This window comes from Aquarana catesbeiana, linkage group LG09 (genome assembly GCF_042186555.1).
Source record: "Aquarana catesbeiana isolate 2022-GZ linkage group LG09, ASM4218655v1, whole genome shotgun sequence".
NCBI classification, from domain to species: Eukaryota; Metazoa; Chordata; class Amphibia; order Anura; family Ranidae; genus Aquarana; species Aquarana catesbeiana.
This window is the reverse complement of record NC_133332.1, coordinates 89067434-89090764: the sequence shown is the minus strand read 5'-3', so window position 1 is coordinate 89090764 and position 23331 is coordinate 89067434. Positions and strand designations below refer to the sequence as shown.

Genomic DNA, 23331 nt, shown 5'->3' with positions numbered 1-23331 from the left:
ACCCTCCCCATTAATGGCCGTAACCCCACATGTGTTCGCTCTCCTTCCCTTCTTCTTGCTCACCTGGAAGCAACATCACTTCTGGGTCCCCATATTAGTTTCCCTTGCCTTTATGGCTGGGGAAGAAGCTAATGCAGTGCAATCTGCACTGTATTATATTCACTGGAGGACAGGTGAGACATCTGAGGTCTTTTAGATCCTGGATGTCTCATTAAAGAGAACCTGTCACCAAAAAATCACCACATGGGGGTTGTCATGCTCCTGCACACACTGCTGGCACCTCTCTACCCATACCTCTGTACGGGCAGACAGTTGCTGAGCTGGAGGTAGTGTGAATGAAGTAACAGCATGCTGATCAGCACGTTCACAATCCATTGAAACAAGTCTGTGATCCACTGAAACAGATCTCTGTGAATGAATGATGCAGCTGCGCGGGCGGAGCCCCGCACAGCCGTGCTGACTTTAAAATGTGACAGTGGGTACAGCCGCTGTCACAATGGGGGTAAGGGGGGGGGGGGAATGTGCTGCATAGTAACATGTTACACTCTAAATACAGGTGTAACATGTTACCAAAGGTGAACCTTTGATAAAAAAAAAAGTGAACCTAGCCTTTAATTTGCATAGCTTGTCCCTATTTGCTAAAGGTACAAGCAACTTTTTGTTCAGGTCACAATCCATGCCTCACCATCACAAACATGGGAGTGCTATTGTGATGAAACTGCATGCTGAGCTCTATGTTAATTGCTCCACCTGCTTGTGTCTGATCTAATTAGCTCTCACCTGAACAGTACTAACTTCAGAGGCCCAGGGATTGTGGGATATGCAGTTTCTTCACATGAAGTGCCAGTTCTTAAACTACAGATCAAGATCATGCATTAATCTGTGCAGAGCGATCATCAAGAAAAAGAAGCAGCTGGCAACTCCAGCCAAAATCATAAAGCGTATTTATTGTAAAGCCTTCATAGTGAGCACAGTCAGCGGCAGGCGCGTTTCGGTGATAAGCCTTGATGTGCTGTAATCAAGGCTTATTGACTGTACTCATTATGAAGGCTTTACAGTAAATACGCTTAATGTTATGGAGTTGCGGGGTGCTTCTTTTTCTTGATGATCGCTTGTCTATTGGTGTGTGGGAGGACACCTCAGCTTGGACACCCTGACAACAACTTCCAAAAGTAAGACTTTGTTTCCCACTGCTCTGAGCCATACAACCTCTTTTGACTGAATTAACCTGTGCAGAGTCTTGCCACATGCCTCATGTTTGAACACAAATGGAAATTTCAGATGCCAGAATGTAAAGATTTACTATAGGATGAGTGCACAGGCCAACAAACTACACAATGAAACTACAGCATGTCTTATGCAGGTGAAAAACACAAGGTGCAGGTCGGAAGGTTTATAATGCCTTTTAAGCCCTGGTGCACATTGCAGCGATTTGACATGTCAAATTGCATGCCAAATCTGCGGCTGAACTCGCACAATTTCATTCCAGCTGTCAGTGTGAACCTGGAAAAGATTACAAAATAATTGATAGAGGAGATACTGCTGCAAAGAAGACCTCAAATATTCTCAAAAGCAGAAAAAAAGAAATTAAATTTCTTACCAGGTACACGTCACAGAGCTCATACAGCCAGAAGTTGTATATTGCTGTGGTAATTCCTGGGAAGTCGTAATTCTGGAAACCTGTGCTACACAGATCAACCGCCAGACTGAGACGACTTAGGATCCAGAGATCAGCCAAACTTTCTTGTCCAGTGGGCTAAAAACATATAAATTCAATATAATTCCCTATATGCATCGCACAAAGACACTTAATTTAAAAGAGAACATTCTAAAAATGCATTAACTCAGGGTTTTACAATGCTCAGTCACACATTACCATCAAGCCTTGTCCACAATCAGGAGCTTCACAGATACATGAACAGTTTACACTGTGACAGCTGTAAATGCACCACAGGAATCTATGCAAAGTCTCTCCTTCCTTTCTCTAAGACTTCTGGGCATATTTCCTTCATGGCCATTCACATCCCACTCTCAAATGTGTCACTAATATTTCTAATCACTGGGACTTAAAAAAAATAAAAAAATGAAGCACACTCTAGGGATTGTGGAAAATATCTGGGAATAATCTCCAGTTAGAATATGCTCACATTAGTGGCAAAAGCACAGATCTAGGGGTGGCAGTGATTTAAACTGCAGCACAGAAGTGTCTTTATGTAGTAGCTACATCTAGTCACATCTTTTTAAAGAGGAATTGGCAGCACCCCTCTCTCAGCTTCCTGACTGGCTGTCATCTAAGGAGGTCCAACTCCAAAACACTAAAGAGTTCTGTCATCTGCACCACAGTGGCCAGAGGCATGCAACTGTCTCAAGAAACAGTCAAGCTAGAAGTAAAGGAGGACCCTAAAGCAGAATTTTAAAATATTCCAAGCCTGGCACAGCTCTGCTCTATCAGCTGATAGCAGGTAATAGCCTGATATCAGCTGACTCTGTCACATGAGTACAATAGTAAATGTAAAAAAAAGGTTTAGCCATACTTTATTTTTAAATAATGCCAGTATGATTACCAAAAATCTATACAGGTGTATTTCAAAAAATTAGAATATCAAAAAAGTTAATTTATTTTAGTAATTCAATTCAAAAAGTGAAACTCATATTATATAGATTTGTTATTACACACAGGGTGATATATTTGAAGCATTTCTTTCTATTAATTATGATGATTATGGCTTACAGCTAGTGAAAACCCCAAATTCAGTATCTCAGAAAATTTGATTACATAAGACCAATAAAAAAGGGGTTTTTAATACAGAAATTGTCAGTGTGGGCAGGTGCCAAGTCTTGCTGGAAAATGAATCAGCATCTCCATAAAGTTGGTCAGCAGAGGGAAGCATGAAGTGCTCTAGAATCTCCTGGTAGAGGGCTGGGCTGACTTTGGACTTGAAAAAACACAGTGGACCAACACCAGAAGATGACATTGTTCACCACATCATCACTGACTGTGGAAACTTCACACTGGACCTCATGCAACTTGGATTCTGTGTCTCTCCACTCTTCCTCCAGACTCTGGGACCTTAGTTTCCAAATGAAATGCAAAATTAACTTTCATCCGAAAAGAGAACTTTGAACCACTGTGTAACAGTCCAATCCTTTTCCTCCTTAGTCCAGGTAAGACGCTTCTAACGTTGTCTCTGGCTCAGGAGTGGCTTGACACAAGGAACGTGACAGTTGTAGCCCATGTTCTGAATACGTCTGTGTGTGGTGGCTCTGACATCAGCCATAGTCCACTCCTTGTGAATCTCTCCCAAATGCTTGAATAGCCTTTGCTTCACAATCCTCTCAAGGCTGCGGTTATCCCTGTTGCTTGTGCACCTTTTTCTACCATACTTTTTCCTTCCACTGAACTTTCCATTTATATGCTTAGATACAGCACTCTGTGAACAGCTAGCTTCTTTAGCAATGACCTTTTGTGACTTACCCTCCTTGTGGAGGGTGTCGATGACTGTCTTATGGACAACTGTCAAATCAGCAGTCTTCCCCGTGGTTGTGTAACTTACTGAACCAGACTGAGAGACCATTTAAAGGCTCAGGAAACCTTTACAAGTGTTTTGAGTTAATTAGCTGATTAGGGTGTGACACTATGGGGTTGATTTACTAAAGGCAAATCCACTCTGCACTTGGAAGTGCAGTCGCTGTAAATCTGAGGGGAAGATCTGAAATGAGGGAAAGCTCTTCTGATTTTATCATCCAATCATGTACAAGCAAAAATGCTGTTTTTTATTTTCCTTGCATGTCCCCCTCAGATCTACAGTGACTGCACTTGCAGTGCACTTGTAGTGCAAAGCCCCCCATGAGTCTACAATATTGAACTTTTTTACAATAGTCAAATTCTCTGAGATACTGAATTCTGGGTTTTCACTAGCTGTAAGCCATAATCATCAAAATTAAAAGAAAGAAATGCTTGAAATATATCAGTCTGTGTGTAATCAATCTATATAAGATACGGGTTTCACTTTTTGAATTGAATTACTGAAATAAATTATTTTTTATGATATTCAAATTTTTTGAGATCCACCTGTATCTGTATTAATTATACTGGCATAATAGCCTCTATAAACATACTTGCTCAAGGGCAGTAAATCCATACGAGAAAGACACAATGGGACTTGTACATTAAAAAAAAAACAATCATAGATGGCTATCTACATATTTTTCCTTCCGGACAGCTTCCATACAAAGGAGTGGAGAGCAGTGGCGACCCGTGCATTGTGGGCGTCGCCCTATCCATGCGGCGGGTTCCTTTCAGGATGCCGGGTACATGAATCACTATAGTGGGGATAGGCGGGGCGGGGGTGTATTTTGAAGCACCTGATTAGAACCAGAGGCTCTAATAGGCTTCAAAATAGGGTGGGCTCGAGGCGCAGAGTACTGCGCCCCAATCCCACCCGGTTGTGTGACGATAGTGAATGAATTTTCGCTATGGTCACACTACAGTCCCTCCCCACCAATTAGGAGGCAGGTCGTGAGACCTGTTTCCCGATTGGCTAAAGCGCCAGGTGATCCTATTGGATGCCTAGTGCTTTGGAAGAGGAGACATGCTGAAGCCGAAGCCGAGACTGCACACCACACCACAGCAGCCCGCACAGAACCTGTAAATGCCGGTGACGCCACTGCCAGCATGGAGGAAGAGGAGAGGAGAGCACACCACCGCTGCCTGCATGGAGGCAGAGGAGAGGGGGGGTGTGTGTGTTAGCAGCGGTCAGTGCCGTGAGCCCCTGATGCGAGAGGGTGTGCATCAGGAAGCACCTCCATTCTATGCTCATTTATATCTCTACATGATCTAACAAGTAGGCTAAAAGCAGGAAAAAAGTGGTGACTTAGGAAGCTGAAATCTGAACGCTCTGACTATATAGTGTATATAGTGTGTTGGGGGTACTGACGCTATTGAACACAACTAGATACATTAGCAGGTATAAGAGCTCATCACAGGTATACATTTTGAAAATTTAGGTAGCCATTGGTTGAGATTGCAATAAAAAGGATAAGAAGTCCTCATTACAGAAACCATCTCTCACCAGTGAGGAGTCTAGAGGTGTGAATTTATCTCCCAAGCCTCTCATGGCAAACTTTGTTGCATTCCAGAGTTTGTTGCAGAAATGACGGTAACCCAAGATCCTGTTCACATCCAAGTTAATATCACGTCCTGGGAAGGAAAGATTTGTCAATGTTTTTTCATTATATTGCATTATATAGTGGAAATACTGAGATAGAGCTAACTGAGATTTTTTTTTTTGTTTTCCCTGAAATTCATCTTTAAGGAACATACAGCATTGTACAGGAGACTACATACCCTGACTAGTGTAGGCGCACAAGGCAAATCTCAGGGCGTCTGTACCACATTCAGGGATCCCGCTGGGGTAGTCAGATTTCTGAGGAGTAAGGAAAAGCATTGGCTTAGTGTAAAATAAACACCTAGCAAATATATTATGTAATTAAAGATGTAATTTTAATTAAAATTTCACAAAACTACACCCCAAAGCTAAACTGTTTTTAGGGTCGAACATGTAACATGTTCCTGATCCTACAAACTCTCTCCCTGATCCCTGACAGCAGGCCAGGGATCTTCTCACCGCACCTGCTGTCACAATATGAAAAGAGGATGGCTGTGCGGGGCTCCACCCACACAGCCGTGTCATTCATTCACAGAGTTCTGTAAATGAATGCCTACAAGTACCATCAGCCTTGAGCTGAAGGCTTGTAGTCCTCAATGAACTGTAAGGGTGCTGGTCAGCGCTCTCATACAATGAACTGAAAGGGCACTGGGGAGCACTTTCATAGTCCATTGAGCCTCCTGGACTGAAGTAATGGCTTGCCCTTATCAGAAGTACAGGCAGACAGCTACACTGACAGTCTGCAAAAACCTAACATTACACACATGATCTGCTGATTGCAGGTATAATGCTTTACAGGCTCTTAAAAAAAAAAAAGTAAATGCACATTTTTTTTACCTGCAAAAAAAATATATTTCATTTTTTGAAAAGGTGACCTTATCCTTGAAAAGGAGCTGTATATAGACACTAAATATCTTTGGTCTATGGCTCCACTCATGTCAAAATGAAGGCACAGCCATCCCCTTCAGCAGCATTATAGAAGTTAAAGTGGAACTGCACTCTCTCAATCAACATTAACTATTGTTAATCCTTATGCCCTTATGCTGCTAGCATTAGTAAATAGATAGGAAGGTGTATTATTTTTACTTTTGTTTTTTTTTTGTTTTTTCAGTTTTCTTGGAAAATTATGTCATACATGCCAGACGCCTTCAGGAGGGGGAGGAGGGGCTAAGCACATCCTGTCTGCATGCCTGAGCTAAGGGTAGATGGATTCCAGGATATAAATGCTGCATTAATCATCTGCCCTTACTCAAGATGACTATGGCTAGAAATGCTGGGGGGGGGGGGGGGGGGTTGGGAATGTTTTTCAAAATGATCTCTCAGCAAAATAAAGCATGGATGAATTTGCTTTGAATAATAAAAAATAATTAAATAGTGTTTTTGGTTTGTGCAGTTCAGATTCAGTGTAGTTCCATTTTAAGGAAGCAGATGGGATAGAGGGGTAGTTTAGTGGAATTTTAGTTATTAGTACAATTTTCATGTAGGCCTTGTGAAAAGCACCTACCTGTCCTTCCTTGGCTCTTTCCAACTCAGCAGCATCCAAGTTACTCTCCAGCAGCTGAGCATGCAGGCCCTGTTAGAAAGATAAAAAGATTCTGAAGAGTAGTAGGACAATCGTCATGTTTTACTCTACCTTTTTTCATGTTCATCCTTTACCTCCAGTGTTATCCCTTTGATCACATCCAAGGGATCAATTACATTTCCAAGGGATTTGCTCATTTTACGGCCGTGAGCATCACGTACTATAGCATGTAGGTACACCTGAAAAATAACAGTAAGAGAATAGTGACACAAAATACTTCTAGCTGTCTAAAGGATGACATAGATTTAAACCTAATTTCCAGGCTCACTCACTAAGTCATCCCTTCATCCCATGGAGGATCCCCTGACCATAGGTTTTTGCTTTCTTTTATTTTGTAATTATCTTTTCAGATGTCTTTTGGCTGGTCACTGGTGTGCAAGGTCCTCTTCAGATCTTCTCTAGCCTTGGACAGGACTCACTGGTGCAGAGAGCAGCTCTGATTGCAATTTAGCATCACTGTATGTGAGTACAGGGCTCCATAGATATGCCCTTTAATGATGCCCTGAACTAAAGGATTTCCCTAGTGTTCTTACAATTCAGCCCAGACAAGTAAAGGCATCTAATGGCACAGAAAGAATAATGAGACCAGATTATGCCCCAATACCTGGTAATCCCCTTCAATGCCCTCTCATGCCAGTTTGCGCTGACTGGTCCAAAGTTCTGCCTGAACTACGACATGTCAATAAAAGGGCAAGTCTCATGAATGTAGTAAAATTTCATTTTTTTTTAATTTATTTATTCTGTTCCTGCTCTACTGACAGGTTCACATAAAAATTAATAAACTGATGAAAAAAAGCTATTTTTCTGAACACACATATAGCATACATTTTCCATCTCACCATTTTGATAGTGTTATGACATATAAAGCAAAATAGTGTACCTCTTTAAAGGGCAGCTTCTCAGTCAGTGTGAGGCCAAGCATCACCATTCGAGCCACCCAGAAGAACAAGATATCATGGCCGGTCTCCAGGAGAGTGCCAGGGTAGAAAACGTTCAGATCCTCATTCTAAGAAGAGAGAAGTGTGTAGTGAAGTGAGGCATTGCAACAACTTCATCCAGCTTCCTTGGCAGCTTAAGGGGAGAGGTTAAAACGTGGCTCAAGCGCCTATTTTTACCTCCCTGATGACTGCGAATGTAAACAAGCCCTTACATTCCCATTACATGGCAAGTCCCACCTCCACACATTTTGTATTTTTCCTGAAGATGTCAAAGATGAAATGAGTAGAGGCAGGACTTCCGGCCGTCACTTCCGGTTCTGGTTCAGTTCCAGTGACATAGTCTCCGGAAATTGGAGTGTACCCCAACTCCAGGTGGGAGCGGAGCAGAGTGGAGCGGAGGTCCTTCCTGAATTATTAATGGACTGTTTGTTCTGGTGCTGATTAGGGCGCAAATATATGTGAGTGGCTGCTTATTGTTTTTAATGTGGGTACGCTGAATAACAAACACTGCGCAGTGAGAATTTTTCAATTGTTTTGTGAATCCCTTAGTTGTATGGTAAGGAGATGGCGATTCAAGTCTTAGTAGATCTGGCATGCTGGAAGCAGAGTGGGGTGGTCTTTTCCCCATCAAGTAAAACGTATATTGACCTGCTTATTTATAGGGGTCTTCGCCATTTGGAGAGTGAGCACTTCTTATTGGATTATGACTTGGCACAGTGGTGGAGGAGTGTGAAAAATACCCAGTTTGTGGACTTTTTTGTAACACAGTGTGAATTCTGAAAGATTTATGTGGAACTTTCTGACGGCAAAGAGTGTACAGAGCCTATTTTTCTTTATCGTTTTGTTTCTTTATTGCTTTAAATCTATAGTTTTGTAATCAGGGGGTGTGGGGCTGTGACATAAGTAAATCTTGTGTTTCAGTCCAATGTTCGCCTTAACGCCCTCATGATGAAGGCAAAACAAATCAAACACTTGAACCCAGTTTTGCAATTTTGGCATGTGTCAGTACTGTACATATCATCGCAACGACTTTGGCCTCATGTACACTGCTGCTGGTAAACAGACGTTTAGGAGCAGTTGGGTGTTTTTTTCAGCTACCCCTGAACTCTCCTCTAAGTTATCTCATCAGTACATGTACACAGGTTGTTAATAGTTGTTTCTAGGCAGTCGAGTCTAAAAGCATTTTTTTGGAAAGCAAAAAAATGCGTTCAGGATGGATGTTCAGAGGCATTTGAAACGCCAAATGCCTGTAACAGCTTGTAAACGCATGTAAATGTGGTAACTCGCGTTTAGGCATGTTTTGTTTACAGGCGTTTTTAATGGAGAAACATTTTTGACTATTTTCAATGTAAAAATTGCTTCTAAATGCAAACGCGGCATGTAAACGTGGCAAAACGGATGTTTTTAACCACTTGCAGACCAGCCGCCGTCATTGTACGGCGGCAGGTCGGCACGATCCCGTGAACCGTCGTAGCTATATGTAGGTCCCCTTAAGCGGGATAGCAGGCGCGCGCATGCACGGCTGCTGCACAACTGGGGTGCGATGCTCGTGACTGGTGGTCGCAATGATCGCCGGCCACGAGTGATCATGGGCACGAGAGGCAGAACAGGGACGTGTGTGTGTGGGTGTAAACACACACATCTCAGCTCTGTGAGGAGAGGAGCAAGAGATCGTGAGTTCCTACGAGCTGGGAACTACGATCTCTCATCTCCTATAGTCAGTCCCCTCCCCCACAGTTAGAACATACACATAGGGAACACAGTTAACCCCTTAATCGCCCCCTAGTTAACCCCTTCCCTGCCAGTGACATTTATACAGTAATCAGTGCATTTTATAGCACTGATCGCTGTATAATTGTCAATCGACCCAAAAATGTGTCAAAAGCGTCCGATGTGTCCGCCATAATGTCACAGTCTCGATAAAAATCGCAGATCGCCGCCATTACTAGTAAAAAATAAATAAATAATAAAAATGCCATAAATCTATCCCCTATTTTGTAGCTGCTATAACTTTTGCGCAAACCAATCAATATACGCTTTTTGGGCTTTTTATTACCAAAAATATGTAGAAGAATACATATCGGCCTAAACTGAGGAAAAAATTTGCTTTTTTAAAAAAAAAATTGGGGCTATTTATTACAGCAAAAAAATGTTTTTTTCAAAATTGTCGCTCTTTTTTTGTTTATAGCGCAAAAAATAAAAACCGCAGAAATGATCAAATACCACCAAAAGAAAGCTCTATTTGTGGGAAAAAAGGACATCAATTTTGTTTGGGTACAACGTCGCATGACCGCGCAATTGTCAGTTAAAGCAATGCAGTGCTGTATCGCAAAAAATGGCCTGGTCATTGAGCAGCCAAATCTTCCGGGGCTGAAGTGGTTAAACACCGGTTACTCACCTGTCAATTTAAATAGTTCAGGAGAGGTTTTAAAATGCCCGTGTACATGAAGCCTTAGTGTATCCAGGTGAATAATAGCTGTATATTGGGAGGGGTTTTCGGGACAAGTGGGCCTTCAATTGGCGGTAAATGATAAAGGATATCGCATGATTTTTGTTTTATTTTTGTTTTACGTTTTTTTTTTTTTTTAATTATTTAAAGGAAAACTGGCGCAAAGTAGTAAAAGTAAAATGTGCACTGTTAATTCTGGGCCCTACTAAAGGTACAAACAACCAGTGTTAATTTAGTCAACTAAAACGTTTGGTCATAATTTTCATCAGCGGCATTTTTACAGAGATGAAAACAAAGCCAAAAGTACACCACATTTTTGTCTTCTGACGAAAACTATGACGAAAATCAATTCAGTTTTCGTTAACGAACGAAAATCTGAAGGAGGGAGGTTTACCCTCAGAACTTCCGGTTTCCACGGAGCTCCTGCTGTCTGTTATCTGCAGCCAGAATGGGGATGTTCTATTAGGATGGCGGGGGGCTTGGCTGTGTAGTTAACCCTCCCACACTATACTGATATATAGAGGCCCCCTGAAGGAGACCTGTTCCTTGTCAATAGACTTCACAGCTTGTCCACTATGGGAGAGCAGCGCACTGTCATATCTGTGTAGGATTAACCCTTTTGCTGCCAGAGCTGTTTTTGCACCCATGCTTAAAAAAAAAAAAAAAAATCAATTTAGGCCTGAAGATTACATAAACATCCCCCCCCAAACATTATATCTTTTCTTAAAGCAGACAAGTTCATGTCTGGCAGACATGCAGACAAGTTCAAGTAAATGTGCACTGCATGGTGGTATCATCACGCAGAGTTTTTATTTTTATTTTAATGTTACACTTCTGTCAAAGGAGCATTATTCTTGTAACAAAACTTGGTTTACTTTAAAGACGTTATATAATGACTAAATCTTTGTCACGTTCAAACCTTAATACCATAAATAATAACCTATTTGTTTTGTTCACTCCAGAAGTATATAAGGAGTTTGGAAATTGTAGAGAAGTGCTTAAATAATGCATTACAACGTACAACTAAACCCATTAGATTTTAATCGTCTAAATACGACTAAAACACTTGCAGAAGTCTAAAATGGGACTAAAACTAAAATGCCATTTTAGTCCTAAGACTAAGACTAAAACTAAATCAAAATTTGCTGCCAAAATTAACAATGCAAACAACAAAACACACACAGTACTGATGCAATTGTCAGGAGCAAGAGAATTTGCTTTGGGTTGTATACAACTATATACATACAAATAGTTTTTTTATCCTACCTATAACACGCTGACAAAAAACTAAAAAAAAATGCAGTTTTTTTAACCTACCAAAAACAAACTGGCCCTGACTTTTAACCCTAAACCCTGGTACACACTAATGTTTTTTTTTTTTTGCTGTTTAACCCAGTGGACTGAACGAAAACAAACTGACAACTTCAATCTGAGCCACTGTACTAACAGTCTGACATTAGTACAGCGATCTCCCACTCCGGCCAGCGGTCTCTGCCATTGGCTGAGAGTGCTGTTTTGGAGGAGGTCGCCTGCTGGCTGACACACATGGGCCAAACTTCGGACGGTTTTATTGAACTGGCTGATGTCTCCTGACATTCGGCCCGCATGTACTAGGCATAAGCCTAACCCTGACAATGACCTAGGTCAAACAATGATCTAGCTATTTCAACCTAATTTATTTTTTTTACACTTCTTTTTTTTTGTGGTTTAACATTTTCTTCACTAGCAAGGAGAACACTGTATCTCCTTTTAATAGAAGAAAGAACACAGGGGTGGGCTATACAGTGACTGATCATTGTGATTACCAATTTCAGTCTATCATAGCAATCCCGTGATCGAGAGCCGATCCTCCCAGCTCCTGATTGTTAGTAAGGCACTCGGAGCTGTCAGTGACAGCTTGGTCTCTGTGCTAAAAGTGTGCTGAACAGAGCGCTCTCAGCACAAAACACATGTACGCACATGTGGCCCCACAGAAGAGGACCCACTTCTGTGAGGCCACATATATGCGTACACTCAGTGGGAAGGTGTTAAATACCTTATGGCGCTACACACAGCAATAGAACACCATTATATTTATTTACCAAAACATTGCAATAAGCAATGGTGGACATCAGGAACCAATAACATTTCAACCTAAGGTCATATCTGATTGGCTTATGAGAGATGAAACTCATTTCCCTTTTCAGGTCATCACTGACATTTCATATTTCCAACAATTTTCTGCAGAACTTCTCACCTCATTGGGCCAACCGAAGATGGAGAATGGGAAGAGACCAGAGGAAAACCATGTGTCAAGCACATCCCCATCTACAAAACAAAACAAAAAAGTTACCCCAACAACATCAAGCTACATGGTGCCAATACTTTTAGACCCCTTTCACACCGGGGCGGTTTTCAGACGTTTTAGCGCTAGCAATAGCCTCTGAAAACCGTCTCCCATTCATTGCAGAGTGTCTTTTTACACTGTGGCAGTGCGCTTGTGGGACGTTCTGAAAAGTCCTGCAAGCAGCATCTTTGGAGCGGGTTGGGAGAGCCGTTTTCAGCACTCCTAAAACGCCTTGCCCATTGGAATAAATAGGCAGTGTTTTGAGAGCGCCTTAAAAGCGATTTGAAAGCGCCGCAAAACGGGACTTAAACAGTGCTAAAGTGCCGCTAAAATGGCTGGTGCTTTCTGTGTGAAAGTAGCCTTAGAGGTATATTTGAGGTAAATCTGATGTTTCTCAGTTTCAGTTCTCCAGTACTCTAAATGCAGGTCATGTTTACAGGATTTGCCTTCTCTCCCAGCCGACACACTGAAAGCTATAGCAACCTTAAAAGGGTTAACACCCCTCACAATTTTAACCAAAACTAAAAGAAAGTTGGTTTTAGGCAGGCCATAGATGGTGCAAATTTCCGTGGTTGCAGGAAAGAAATTTCCACAATTCCCCCATCAACACAGTGTTGACAGGGGAATCCCTCGTGCCAAGAAAACTGTGTGCTCCCGGGATGGGGGGGCGTGGTGGGTGGTCAGGGGAAGCAGTGATTATTGCTAGCAGCTATACTAGCTGCTAGCGATAATCGCAAGAGAATCTGTCAGGCTGGTTGTACCCAAGTTGATCGATCGATCAAATTGGTACATTCAGCTTGCCCATATACGGTTCAAATCTCAAATGGTTCCTGCTCAACCAGCCGAGATTTGAACGGTCTATGGCAGGCTTTAGATATCTGAATGTTGTTTTCAGCAAGGAAATGAAAAGCTTCTCTACTTTTAAGCTTGGGAATGACTGCTGTTTAGTGAAAGAAAAAGGAGGAAAAGAAAAGCCTGAATTAAACACAAACCAATGCAGCCACCATATACAAGTACTGATAGGCTGCAATATAGTATATCATTTTGGCTTTTGGGTATAGAAATGCTTTAAAAAAAAGTAGAAGAACCTCCTCTGCAGAGGTGACAGAAATTATTTTCTCAGCATGGGAACATTCAAAATTCAGTTTGAACACTCACTGAAGGGTGTTTTTAATGCCGCGTACACATGAGCGGACTTTACGGCAGACTTGGTCCGGACTCCGTCGGATAATTCGATCGTGTGTGGGCTCCAGCGGACTTTTTTTCCCCAAAAGTTCGACAGACCTAGAAATGAAACATGTTTCAAATCTTTCCGAAAGACTCGAGTCCGGTCGAAAAGTCCGCTCGTCTGTATGCTAGTCCGACGGACAAAAACCGACTATTGGCTACTGGCTGTGAACTTCCTTATGTTAGTCTGGTCGTACGTCATCACGTACGAATCCGTCGGACTTTGGCTGATCGTGTGTAGGCAAGTCCGTTCATTCGAAAGTCCGTTGGAAAGTCCATCGTAAAGTCCACCGGACCTAGTCCATCGAAAAGTCCGCCCGTGTGTACGTGGCATAAGCAGATCAATAAAACATTTCCTCTTCTAAGGTGACAACACTCACTAACTGTTCTGTATCTATGGAGTAGCAGTGTTGTCACTCAAGGACAGACAGTATGTTAGCACTACAGAACATTCCTCTTCCTCATCACCATTACAAAAGCAGGTGGTTTTCTGTAGCTCACAGAAGATAAAGGAGAAAGCTCATAAAAAGTTTAGAGATTTTGTTTCATCATGAAGTTACAAGCCTACATGATTTCTGACAAAAGGTATTTTTCGATACCTGTAAAAAAATGTTTGTAGACTGAAAAACTAAAATAAATGCAGCCAACTTTAAATGTAAAAAAAAAATAATAAATAAGAAAAGACAAACTCCCTTTAATAAGTGAAGTCTAGTGATGTCCATTTTAAGGACTTACCCTGTTTAAGTGTTACTTTTGCGGGAGCCACATTAAACTGTTTAGCGGCCTTTTGTCTTGCCTCCTCCTCTGAACGACCACTGATCCAGTACTTGCCATCTGTGTCCTGTGTACACAATATCCAAACTGTGTAAGATCTTTATTTTTCACATACAAACTACATTTTCACTTACAAACATATTTACAGCTAGTTACTCACAAAGCTCTCTCCTATCTATAGCATGGTTCTTACACTCCAAGCAGCTCACCTCTCCCGGCGGTACTGAAGGATCATTGATAGTGACAAAGTAGGCTGGAATTCGGTGACCCCACCACAGCTGTCGTGATATACACCAATCCCTGTGAAGAGAGCACAACATGAACAAGTCAGAAGTTAACAGAGGTCTAAAGACAAATGGGAGGAAAAAAAATACAGTTCAAAGCCAATTTGTGGGCATGTTGCACCACAGTCTTTTTTTAACCGGTTCCCAACCGGCTCACGTACTTTTACTGCGGCACAATGGCATCGCTGCGCAAAACCCCATACGGGTACAGGGTTCCCTTTAAAGAACCGCCAGAGGGAGCGCATGCCCGCTACCACGGCGTGGAACCCAATGAGCGTGGCCAGTGATCGCCGCCGGCCACGCACGATCTCGTGCATGAGAGCCAGCGCGGGGGTTTATGTGTGTAAACACACAAGTCCCTGTTCTGTCAGGGGAGAGGAGACATTGTTTGTTTCTACTAAGTAGGAACAACGATACGTCTCCTCCCCTAGTCAGTCCTATAGTCCCCCGCATACAGTTAGAACACACCTAGGGAATACACGTTTAACCCCTTGATCGCCCCCTGTTAACCCCTTCCCTACCAGTGACATTTACACAGTAATCAGTGCAGATTTATAGCACTGATCGCTGTATAAATGTCAATGGTCCCAAAAATGTGTCAAGTTTGTCTGATCTGTCTGTCGCAATACCGCTAAAAATCGCAGATCACCTCCATTACTAGTAAAAGAAAAAAAAAAAAATTTATTGCGATTTTTCTTACCAAACATATGTAGAAGAATATATATTGGCCTAAACTGATGAAGAAATTTGCTTTTTAAAAACATTTTTGGGGATATTTATAATAGCAAAAAATCTTTTTTTTTTTTTTCAAAATCGTCCCTTTTTTTTGTTTATAGTGCAAAAAATTTAAAACTGCAGAGGTGATCAAATACCACCAAAAGAAAGCTCTATTTGTGGGGAAAAAAAGGAAGCACATTTCGTTTGGGTACAGCATTGCATGACCGCGCAACTGTCAGTTAAAGCGGCGCAGTGCCAAATTGTAAAAAGTGCTCTGGTCTGGAAGGGGGTAAAATCTTCTGGGGCTGAAGTGGTGAAAGATAGTTAGGCTGCTTTCACACTGAGCAGTTTTTGAAGCACTTTTGCGTTAAAAAAATGCACAAAAAAAATGCATCCGTTTAAATTCTATGTATGTCTTCACACTGGTCCGTTGCGATGCACCTACCCATTGAAATGTTTTTAAAATGCTGCAAAAACACATCAAAATCGCACCTGTGTTGCGTTTTTGAGTCCCATGTCCTGTGAAAAACGCACTGCAAACATGATAAAATCGTGTCAAAAACGCATGTGTGTTTTTACCATGTTTTTGCTATGGATCAGTGTGAAAGTGCCCTTAGAGATTTTCCCTGGGAAGATTTGCATTGTTAAATGCTTTACAGCTTTGAGATAAAGAAAACCTTGAACTGAGTTAAAAATGGGGGCAGTCAGTGCTGACCATTACTTCTAAAAATGCTTGTCGTCTGGCTGTCAAGCTGAACTGATGGCTTCAATAGTGTTTTAGTCACTGACCATTCCAAGTTTATAGATCAGAAGTTCTGGCTTCATTTGCTACATGCTTGGGTTGGGTGAGTGATGCAGAAAATATTGAAGGCAGACAACCAGGCCATAAGCATTTGAAGAAGATCAGCAATGGCAGCATACATATTTATATATTTCTATCAGCATCTATGGATCATAGAAATAAAGCCAAAGTTGAATGAATCCCAAGCTCTTTTCTTAAATCACCCATCCTGGCAGCTTGGAAAGGAAGTCACAGGTACGGATGGAACTGAACAGGCATCTATGGCAGTACTTTTCTCAGTAATCAGTCTATATGTACATAGCCAATCTCAGATAAGTGCATGAGCTTAATTAATGTAGCCTGGCTGGTTGTTGGAGGGTGCTGCTATCAATATCAACTCTGTGGATACCAATGATAGCCTCTCCCTTGTCTTGGCACATATGATCTCAGATAAAGGGCTCAGTCCCAACATAACATTAGCTTTTTGTGTCAGTGAGTTGTGGGTTATAAGTTAATGAACTTCTTGTGAGTGAAAGAATATGAATTATGATACCCACCCATCATGACACCATCAAAGATGCTTCATGATAGAGGCAGGCATACCAATTTCTCTGCCCTTATGGTGCAATTTAGGAATAAGGTCTCTAGGAAGCAGCACAGCCTGTTCAGGGCCTGTGTGCATGAACTTTTTTTAGGCTATTAGTACCGCAATCACATTACTGGTCACCTGATGTTGTCCATCCAGCTGAACCAGGTCTTGGTGTGAAATTCAGGTTTGATTGACAGGTGTCCATTCCGCACCACATCTGCTGCCTTCTTCCCCATCTCATCGCAGCGTACATACCACTGAGGCTTTAAGAGGGGTTCCACAATATCCTTGGATCGACTAAGAGAGAGAAATAAATACAGAAAACAAAAAGTAAACAATCCTGAGGAAGGCAACACCACTTTGATCTTGCATCCATAATTTTTAAAAATAGCTAAGAACAGTATAAACATGTTACCTGCATACAGGGACCACCATAGGATTGTCCTTTATCTCCTTAAATAGTCCTTTTTCTTTCAGAGCCTCGAAGACCGCTCTTCTAGCATCAAAGCGCTTCATACCCTGAAATGTGAAGCTAAATTTAAACTTTTGAGTCTGAGAAGCACAGCAAAAGGAGAGCAGTAAGGAAACATAATAAATCTAAAGTTTAATCTGGTTATATTTTGCCTACTCTGGCTTCTGCTTTCCATGCCAATTATGACATATTTCAATAAAGCCTTTCAGTGTATATTACATACATTATTTTAGACCCAGTGATATCATTACTGGTCCTCTGTGTTTATCTATATGCAATGCAGCAAGTTCATAGCTGGTGGATGGGGCCAGCAGGGTGCTGTACATAGCTTCCTGAAAACATTACAGCAGTGGTCATCAACCCTCCCCTCAGGGCCCACTAACAGGCCAGGTTTGCAAGATAACTGAAATACATCACAGGTGAGATCATTTGCTGCTCAGTGATTGCAGTATTCTAGTCTGCATCTCCCCAAGGTAATACATAAAACCTGGCCTGTTAGTGGGCCCTGAGGACAGGGTTGATAACCACTGCATTACAGGATCAGTACTCCTCTCAAGAGCCCTCAGCCTCGATGCAAGCAGTGGGTTGGTTCTTGGGAAGAGTTGTGCAAACATCAAAATGCCTTTATGGGTTGATGTCAGTATGGAGAAGTGGGCATTTCTATCTGCATAAAAAACGGCCTAGGTAAAGGCGACGTGATGCTGAGCCCCCATGATTGTAGAAATTGAAATCCAATGAAAGGGGTGACCCGGAGAGAGCAAGGCTGGGAAGGCAAGGGCAAGACAATGATGGATGTCCTTCCTGAAAGGAAATTAGGTGGGCTCTATCTGTTTTGTTGCAGAAGCCTGTACAAATGTGCAAGACCGAAGGTAATGTCATACGTTTTTGGTAATGTTGAAGTTCAGCCTTTACTAAAGAAAATGGTACTGACATCACCAAATGATGGCAACACGTACTATATTATTTTAGCTGCATTCTCCTACAGTCTGGGTTTTGAGAAATCCAGGCTGCTGTAAGCAAAAACGTATGACATTTTGCAGTAGCACTGACTACTAACCCCACCCCCTTCACTTCCTGGCCATTCCTAAAGGAAAATCACAATGACGGGCAGCCTTACCAGCCAACAGGATCACACAGGAGGGAGTGGGTCAGCACTGAACACTACCACAAAGTGTTCAAATTTGCTGGTAACAGAAGCCTGGGATTTGGGGAACCAAGACTGAGAATGCATCAATAAGCATTTGCAAGCACCACTGTAATGGTAAAATAACATATCTGAACTTCAAATCACCTACTTACCAAGTATTGCAATAAAACAAATGAAATAATAAAATAAAAAGTAGATACGGTGCAAACAAAAAAGTTCATATTTCATCCAAAGAAAGGAAAAAACAGTGAATCTTGTGTTCCAAACAGCGTGCATATATAGTGCAAATGCTGCAAATTAAAGTGCTTCACCAGAAGTGATAAGTCAAAGCACTCACCAGATAATATCGGCCACAGAGTGACCCCCAGGCATATAAAGGACCAAATGGATATCTCTCATTCGAAGTTCCCTTTAGGATGTTGCAGCATAGGACTGCTGTGCGTAGACACCCAAATCTAAAGCCAATACAGGAATGGATCTATGTATAGATTGCCTCACATTCAATTCCTCCACAACATCTGTAAATGGTGGCTCCTCATAAAAAGCCACAGAAAGGCACGGATAGTGTAACAACGTCTTTTTAATATTAAAAGCACACTTACAAATCCAAGTGGTAGGATGTAAGGTACAGATGAAAACGGGCTGCAGCTATGACGCGCGCACGAGCGTGAAATATATTGAAAGGCAGGCTTGACACGCAGATACGAGTCCTCTGTTCCTGTACACAGCTGGGACGCATGCCGAGATGCACATCGAGTGTTACATACACTCGCTAGATGCCGGACCGGCCTCTGCTTCCCTCCATAGCTGCAGCCCGGAACACCTTTAAGAAGATTCACTGTTTTTTCCTTTCTACAGCAATGTTGGATGAAATATGAACTTTTTTATTTGCACCTTATCTACTTTTTATTTATTTATTTTTTTTTTATTATTTAATTTGTTTTATTTCAGTACTGTTGTGCCCTTCACTGTTTTTACAATTTGCTTATTAGTTTATTACTAATTTTAGGAGCAGCATCAGATTGTGTTAGTGCTTGCATAGCATTTGGCGCCGTATCCATTTTGTATTTTTCATGTGTTTACTTACCAAGTATGCCATGGTCGCGGAACATCACATAAAGCGGAAGTAAACCCTTCCATAAAACCATTTCATTTCCAACATGTGCCGGAAATGTAACACTCCCATTGGTTGTGCTCTCAACCAAACCATCCAATGGCTGGTGTCTAAACTATTCACATGTGTAGCATCATGGCAGTTGTAGATTAAACAGAGGAAAAGATGGCAGCTTCCTTGGCTGAAAACGATAGGGGGGTTTACTTACACTTTGAAGGAAGGTTTCCCCTACAAACTATTTGCATCTTAACTGCCCAGAGTTAAACTTACCCTTTACAGTATCCCCCTGCCTCTACCAGCCACAAGATGTAGAAGAAATAAAAGTGCTAGGGGCTGCGTGTTAACACACCTATGTAGCATGTCATAACTGTAGTGCTAGTTTGACACATTTTGAGATTCTGTAACACGAGGTATGCTGCCCCGCACTAAAGCAGCCCATTCATTATGAACAACACCTCACAACAAATCAAAAAAATGTACCTGTATTGTGATGCGTTATACTCCACTGTACGATGCATTTGGGTGGCATTCACAATAAATGATCTAACACACCACACATAGAATAGGTGCCCTGCCATGTATGCTGTTCTGCGAATCACAAGTGTGAATGGACCTACCCAGACAAGGGCAGTGATAAACACAGCATATCTCCTAGTGACCTCCAATTTACTAAAGCATGACACTGAATTTTTATATTAAAAGCATTACATTATTGTTGCATATCTCCATATCAACAAATAAGGCTAGAAACAATCACCCCCTAAGTTTTCTTACCAAAAATTGTTTAGGCACATTGACCAGCAGACCATTGTCATCCATGATGTTTATAAAATCCAATGAGTGTCGCAGCCCCACCTCATAATCAGTTTGATCATGTGCCGGAGTGATCTTCACCGCTCCTGTGATTGGTTACAAAAAAAAGACACACATAAGAGAATCTATGAGAAGAACTAAAGGAAAACCCCAAAATAAAATAAACTGGTGGAGATAGGGAGTAAATCTTATGCCACGTACACACAGCCGGACTTGCAAACGGTCTAAACTCTGTCGGCATTTCCGACGGAGAGACTTAGAACATGTTCTATATCTGAGTCCGTCAGAAATGCCGACAGAAAAAGTCCGATGGGGCATACACACAGTCAGAATGTCCGACCGAAAGCTCCCATCAGACTTTTTCTGTCGGGAAGTCCAGCCGTGTGTACACGGCATTAGGCTCTGTTCATAGTTGTGTGATGCGTGTTCTGTGGGTAGGGACACATTCATTTCAGTGTGTTGCCCTACTCACAGAAACACGTGGAAAAAGTCCCAGGCCCTTTTTTTCTTTTTTAAATGCGTCACACGGAACTGCAAGGTGCTGCGGCACCATGTGGTTTCACATGTTCGAAAACGAGGGGTGTTTTGCTGATGAGTAGGGCTGCCACCAAGAATTAATGGCACCCCCACTCTTTATTAAAAGAGAATGTGTTCAGTCTGCAGGTTGGGGTCTCATGCGATTTTGTGAGCATTTCCACACAATTACCCACAACAATGTGAACCTAGCCTTAAAGCCCTCAGATAGATAAATAGAAACTTCAGGTAAACTTATATCGGTAGATGTGTTACTAATCTTTGATATTATTTTCACTGCAACAGTAGCATAAAAACTGCTGGACCTGGCGGCAGGCTGAAGGTAGGACCCTTGCGTTCCTTGTGTGAGCAGCAGTGTGACACCCCCACCCCCCCCCCAAAAAAAACAAAGCTAGATATGTGCAAACTGAAAAACCTCCAGCTCCCTGTTGATTGTCCCTGCAAGGAACATAAACAGTTCCTAAATGAAGTTCTACATCTTCCTGGATATTAGATCACCTCCATGGCTCCTCATTGGACAGTGAATAAGCATCATCACCTGTGTCCGGTGAGTTGGCCAAAGTTACAAATCCTCTGGCATGCAAAAAAGTTTCCATACATGTATTTCAACCTTCTGGGTGGAGCTTCACTTTAACACTCATTCCCTTTTATTCACTTATGTGGACTGACATTCTCTTGTTCTTAATGAACTGTTGTCTGTATAGTGAATTTTAACTAACCTGTCCCAAAGCTCATATCCACAAACTCATCAAAGACAATGGGAAGTAGGCGGTTTGCAAACGGATGAATAACGCTCTTTCCTTTCAGATGCTGCAACAATCAGAGACAAGAGAAGGGATGTCATTTCTGGATAGAATACTAATGAGCTTTTGTAAATCTTGCAGATCTCTGGAGCATACACTGTTAGTAACAATTTTTCTCACCTGATAGCGTTGATCCTGTGGATGGACGGCCACCGCTGTGTCTCCCAGCATGGTCTCCACTCGAGTTGTGGCCACCACAACCTCTTCACCTAGAATGAAGACAACAAGTCTCAGCAGGTGAAAAACATCCAAGCAAACAGAAATAGAAGTGCCTGGAACAAGTTTGGTATCAACTATCACCATTAATGTTATTCTTACCTGTATCTTGTACTTTGTAAGCAAAAGAAACCAGCACCCCAAACTCCACACCCTCTTTGTACCCAGGCACCGGCAGCACTGTACGACCAGTAAGTTCTTTCTTATCCACCTAAGAAAAAAAAACAAAAAAAAACACACAATCACAGCTTTTCCCTAAGCAGTCCTCAGATACATTATCACAAATGCCTCTCTGTTCTCCTCCTCTGGGTTTTCCCTATGTGAAGGAGCACAACTGTGAAACATTATGATATTGGGCAGCTAACAATGTGCCCAAGGATGCAGGAAGTTATTATTATTATTATTATTATTATACAGGATTTATATAGTGCCAACTGTTTACGTAGCGCTTTACAACTTGAGGGTAGACAGTACAAATACAATACACTTTAATACAGTAGGAATCAGAGGGCCCTGCTCCTTAGAGCTTACAATCTAAGAGGGAAGGTCAAGAGATACAAGAGGTAATAACTGTGGGTGATGTGCTGATTGAGAAGATAAATGTACAGTTGTTAGGTGGGGGCCAGATAGGCTTCTCTGAAGAGATGCGTTTTCAGGGATCGTCTGAATGTGGATAAAGTAGGAGAAAATCGGACGGATTGGGGTAGAGCATTCCAGAGGATGGGGGAGGCTCTGGAGAAGTCCTGAAGGCGAGCATGGGATGAGGTGACAAGGGAGTTTGAGAGCAGGAGGTCTTGGGAGGAGCAAAGAGAACGATTAGGTTGGTATTTTGAGACTAGGTTAGAGATGTAGCTGGGGGCCAGGTTATGGATGGCTTTGTAAGTTATAGTTAGTATCTTGTATTTAATTCAGTGACTGAGTGGCAGCCAATGGAGGGATTGGCAGAGGGGTGTAGCAGACGCTGAGCGGTTTGTGTGGTGGATGAGCCTGGCAGCAGCGTTCATGATGGACTGAAGTGGGGATAGCCTATTTAGAGGTAAGCCAATGAGGTGGGAGTTGCAGTAGTCGAGGCGGGAGATGACCAGGGAGTGGATTAGAAGCTTTGTGGTGACATAGGTTAGGAAGGGGCGTATCTTGGAGATGTTGCGGAGATTAAGGCGGCAAGTTTTGGATAGTAATAGAATGTGGGGTCGAAAGGTTAGTTCAGAGTCCAGGATTACACCTAGGACCTTGGCGTGGGGAGATGGGTTGATAGTTGAGCCGTTGATATTGACAGGGAAATCAGGGGAAGTGGCACCTGAGGGAGGAAATATCATGAGCTTGGTTCTGGATAGGTTGAGTTTGAGGAAGTGATGTGACATCCAGGCTGATATGTCTGCTAGTAAGTTGGTAATGCG

At 42.1% G+C, this 23331-nt stretch overlaps 1 protein-coding gene across 2 annotated transcripts in view; it reads right to left on the bottom strand.

Moving 5' to 3' along the window:
• Positions 1–23331, bottom strand: part of VARS1 (valyl-tRNA synthetase 1) — a 57605-nt gene that overhangs the window by 11867 nt on the left and 22407 nt on the right. For both annotated transcript variants that reach the window (XM_073598937.1, XM_073598938.1), the window contains exons 12-26: positions 22037–22145; positions 21839–21927; positions 21635–21725; positions 20343–20467; positions 17251–17354; positions 16974–17132; positions 14674–14764; positions 14426–14531; positions 12374–12444; positions 7631–7756; positions 6825–6929; positions 6673–6741; positions 5348–5426; positions 5073–5200; positions 1601–1756 (exon numbers count right to left, since the gene is read on the bottom strand). In XM_073598937.1, the coding sequence (XP_073455038.1) occupies positions 1601–1756; positions 5073–5200; positions 5348–5426; positions 6673–6741; positions 6825–6929; positions 7631–7756; positions 12374–12444; positions 14426–14531; positions 14674–14764; positions 16974–17132; positions 17251–17354; positions 20343–20467; positions 21635–21725; positions 21839–21927; positions 22037–22145 (1608 nt within the window). The remainder of the gene's footprint in view (positions 1–1600; positions 1757–5072; positions 5201–5347; positions 5427–6672; positions 6742–6824; positions 6930–7630; positions 7757–12373; positions 12445–14425; positions 14532–14673; positions 14765–16973; positions 17133–17250; positions 17355–20342; positions 20468–21634; positions 21726–21838; positions 21928–22036; positions 22146–23331) is intronic.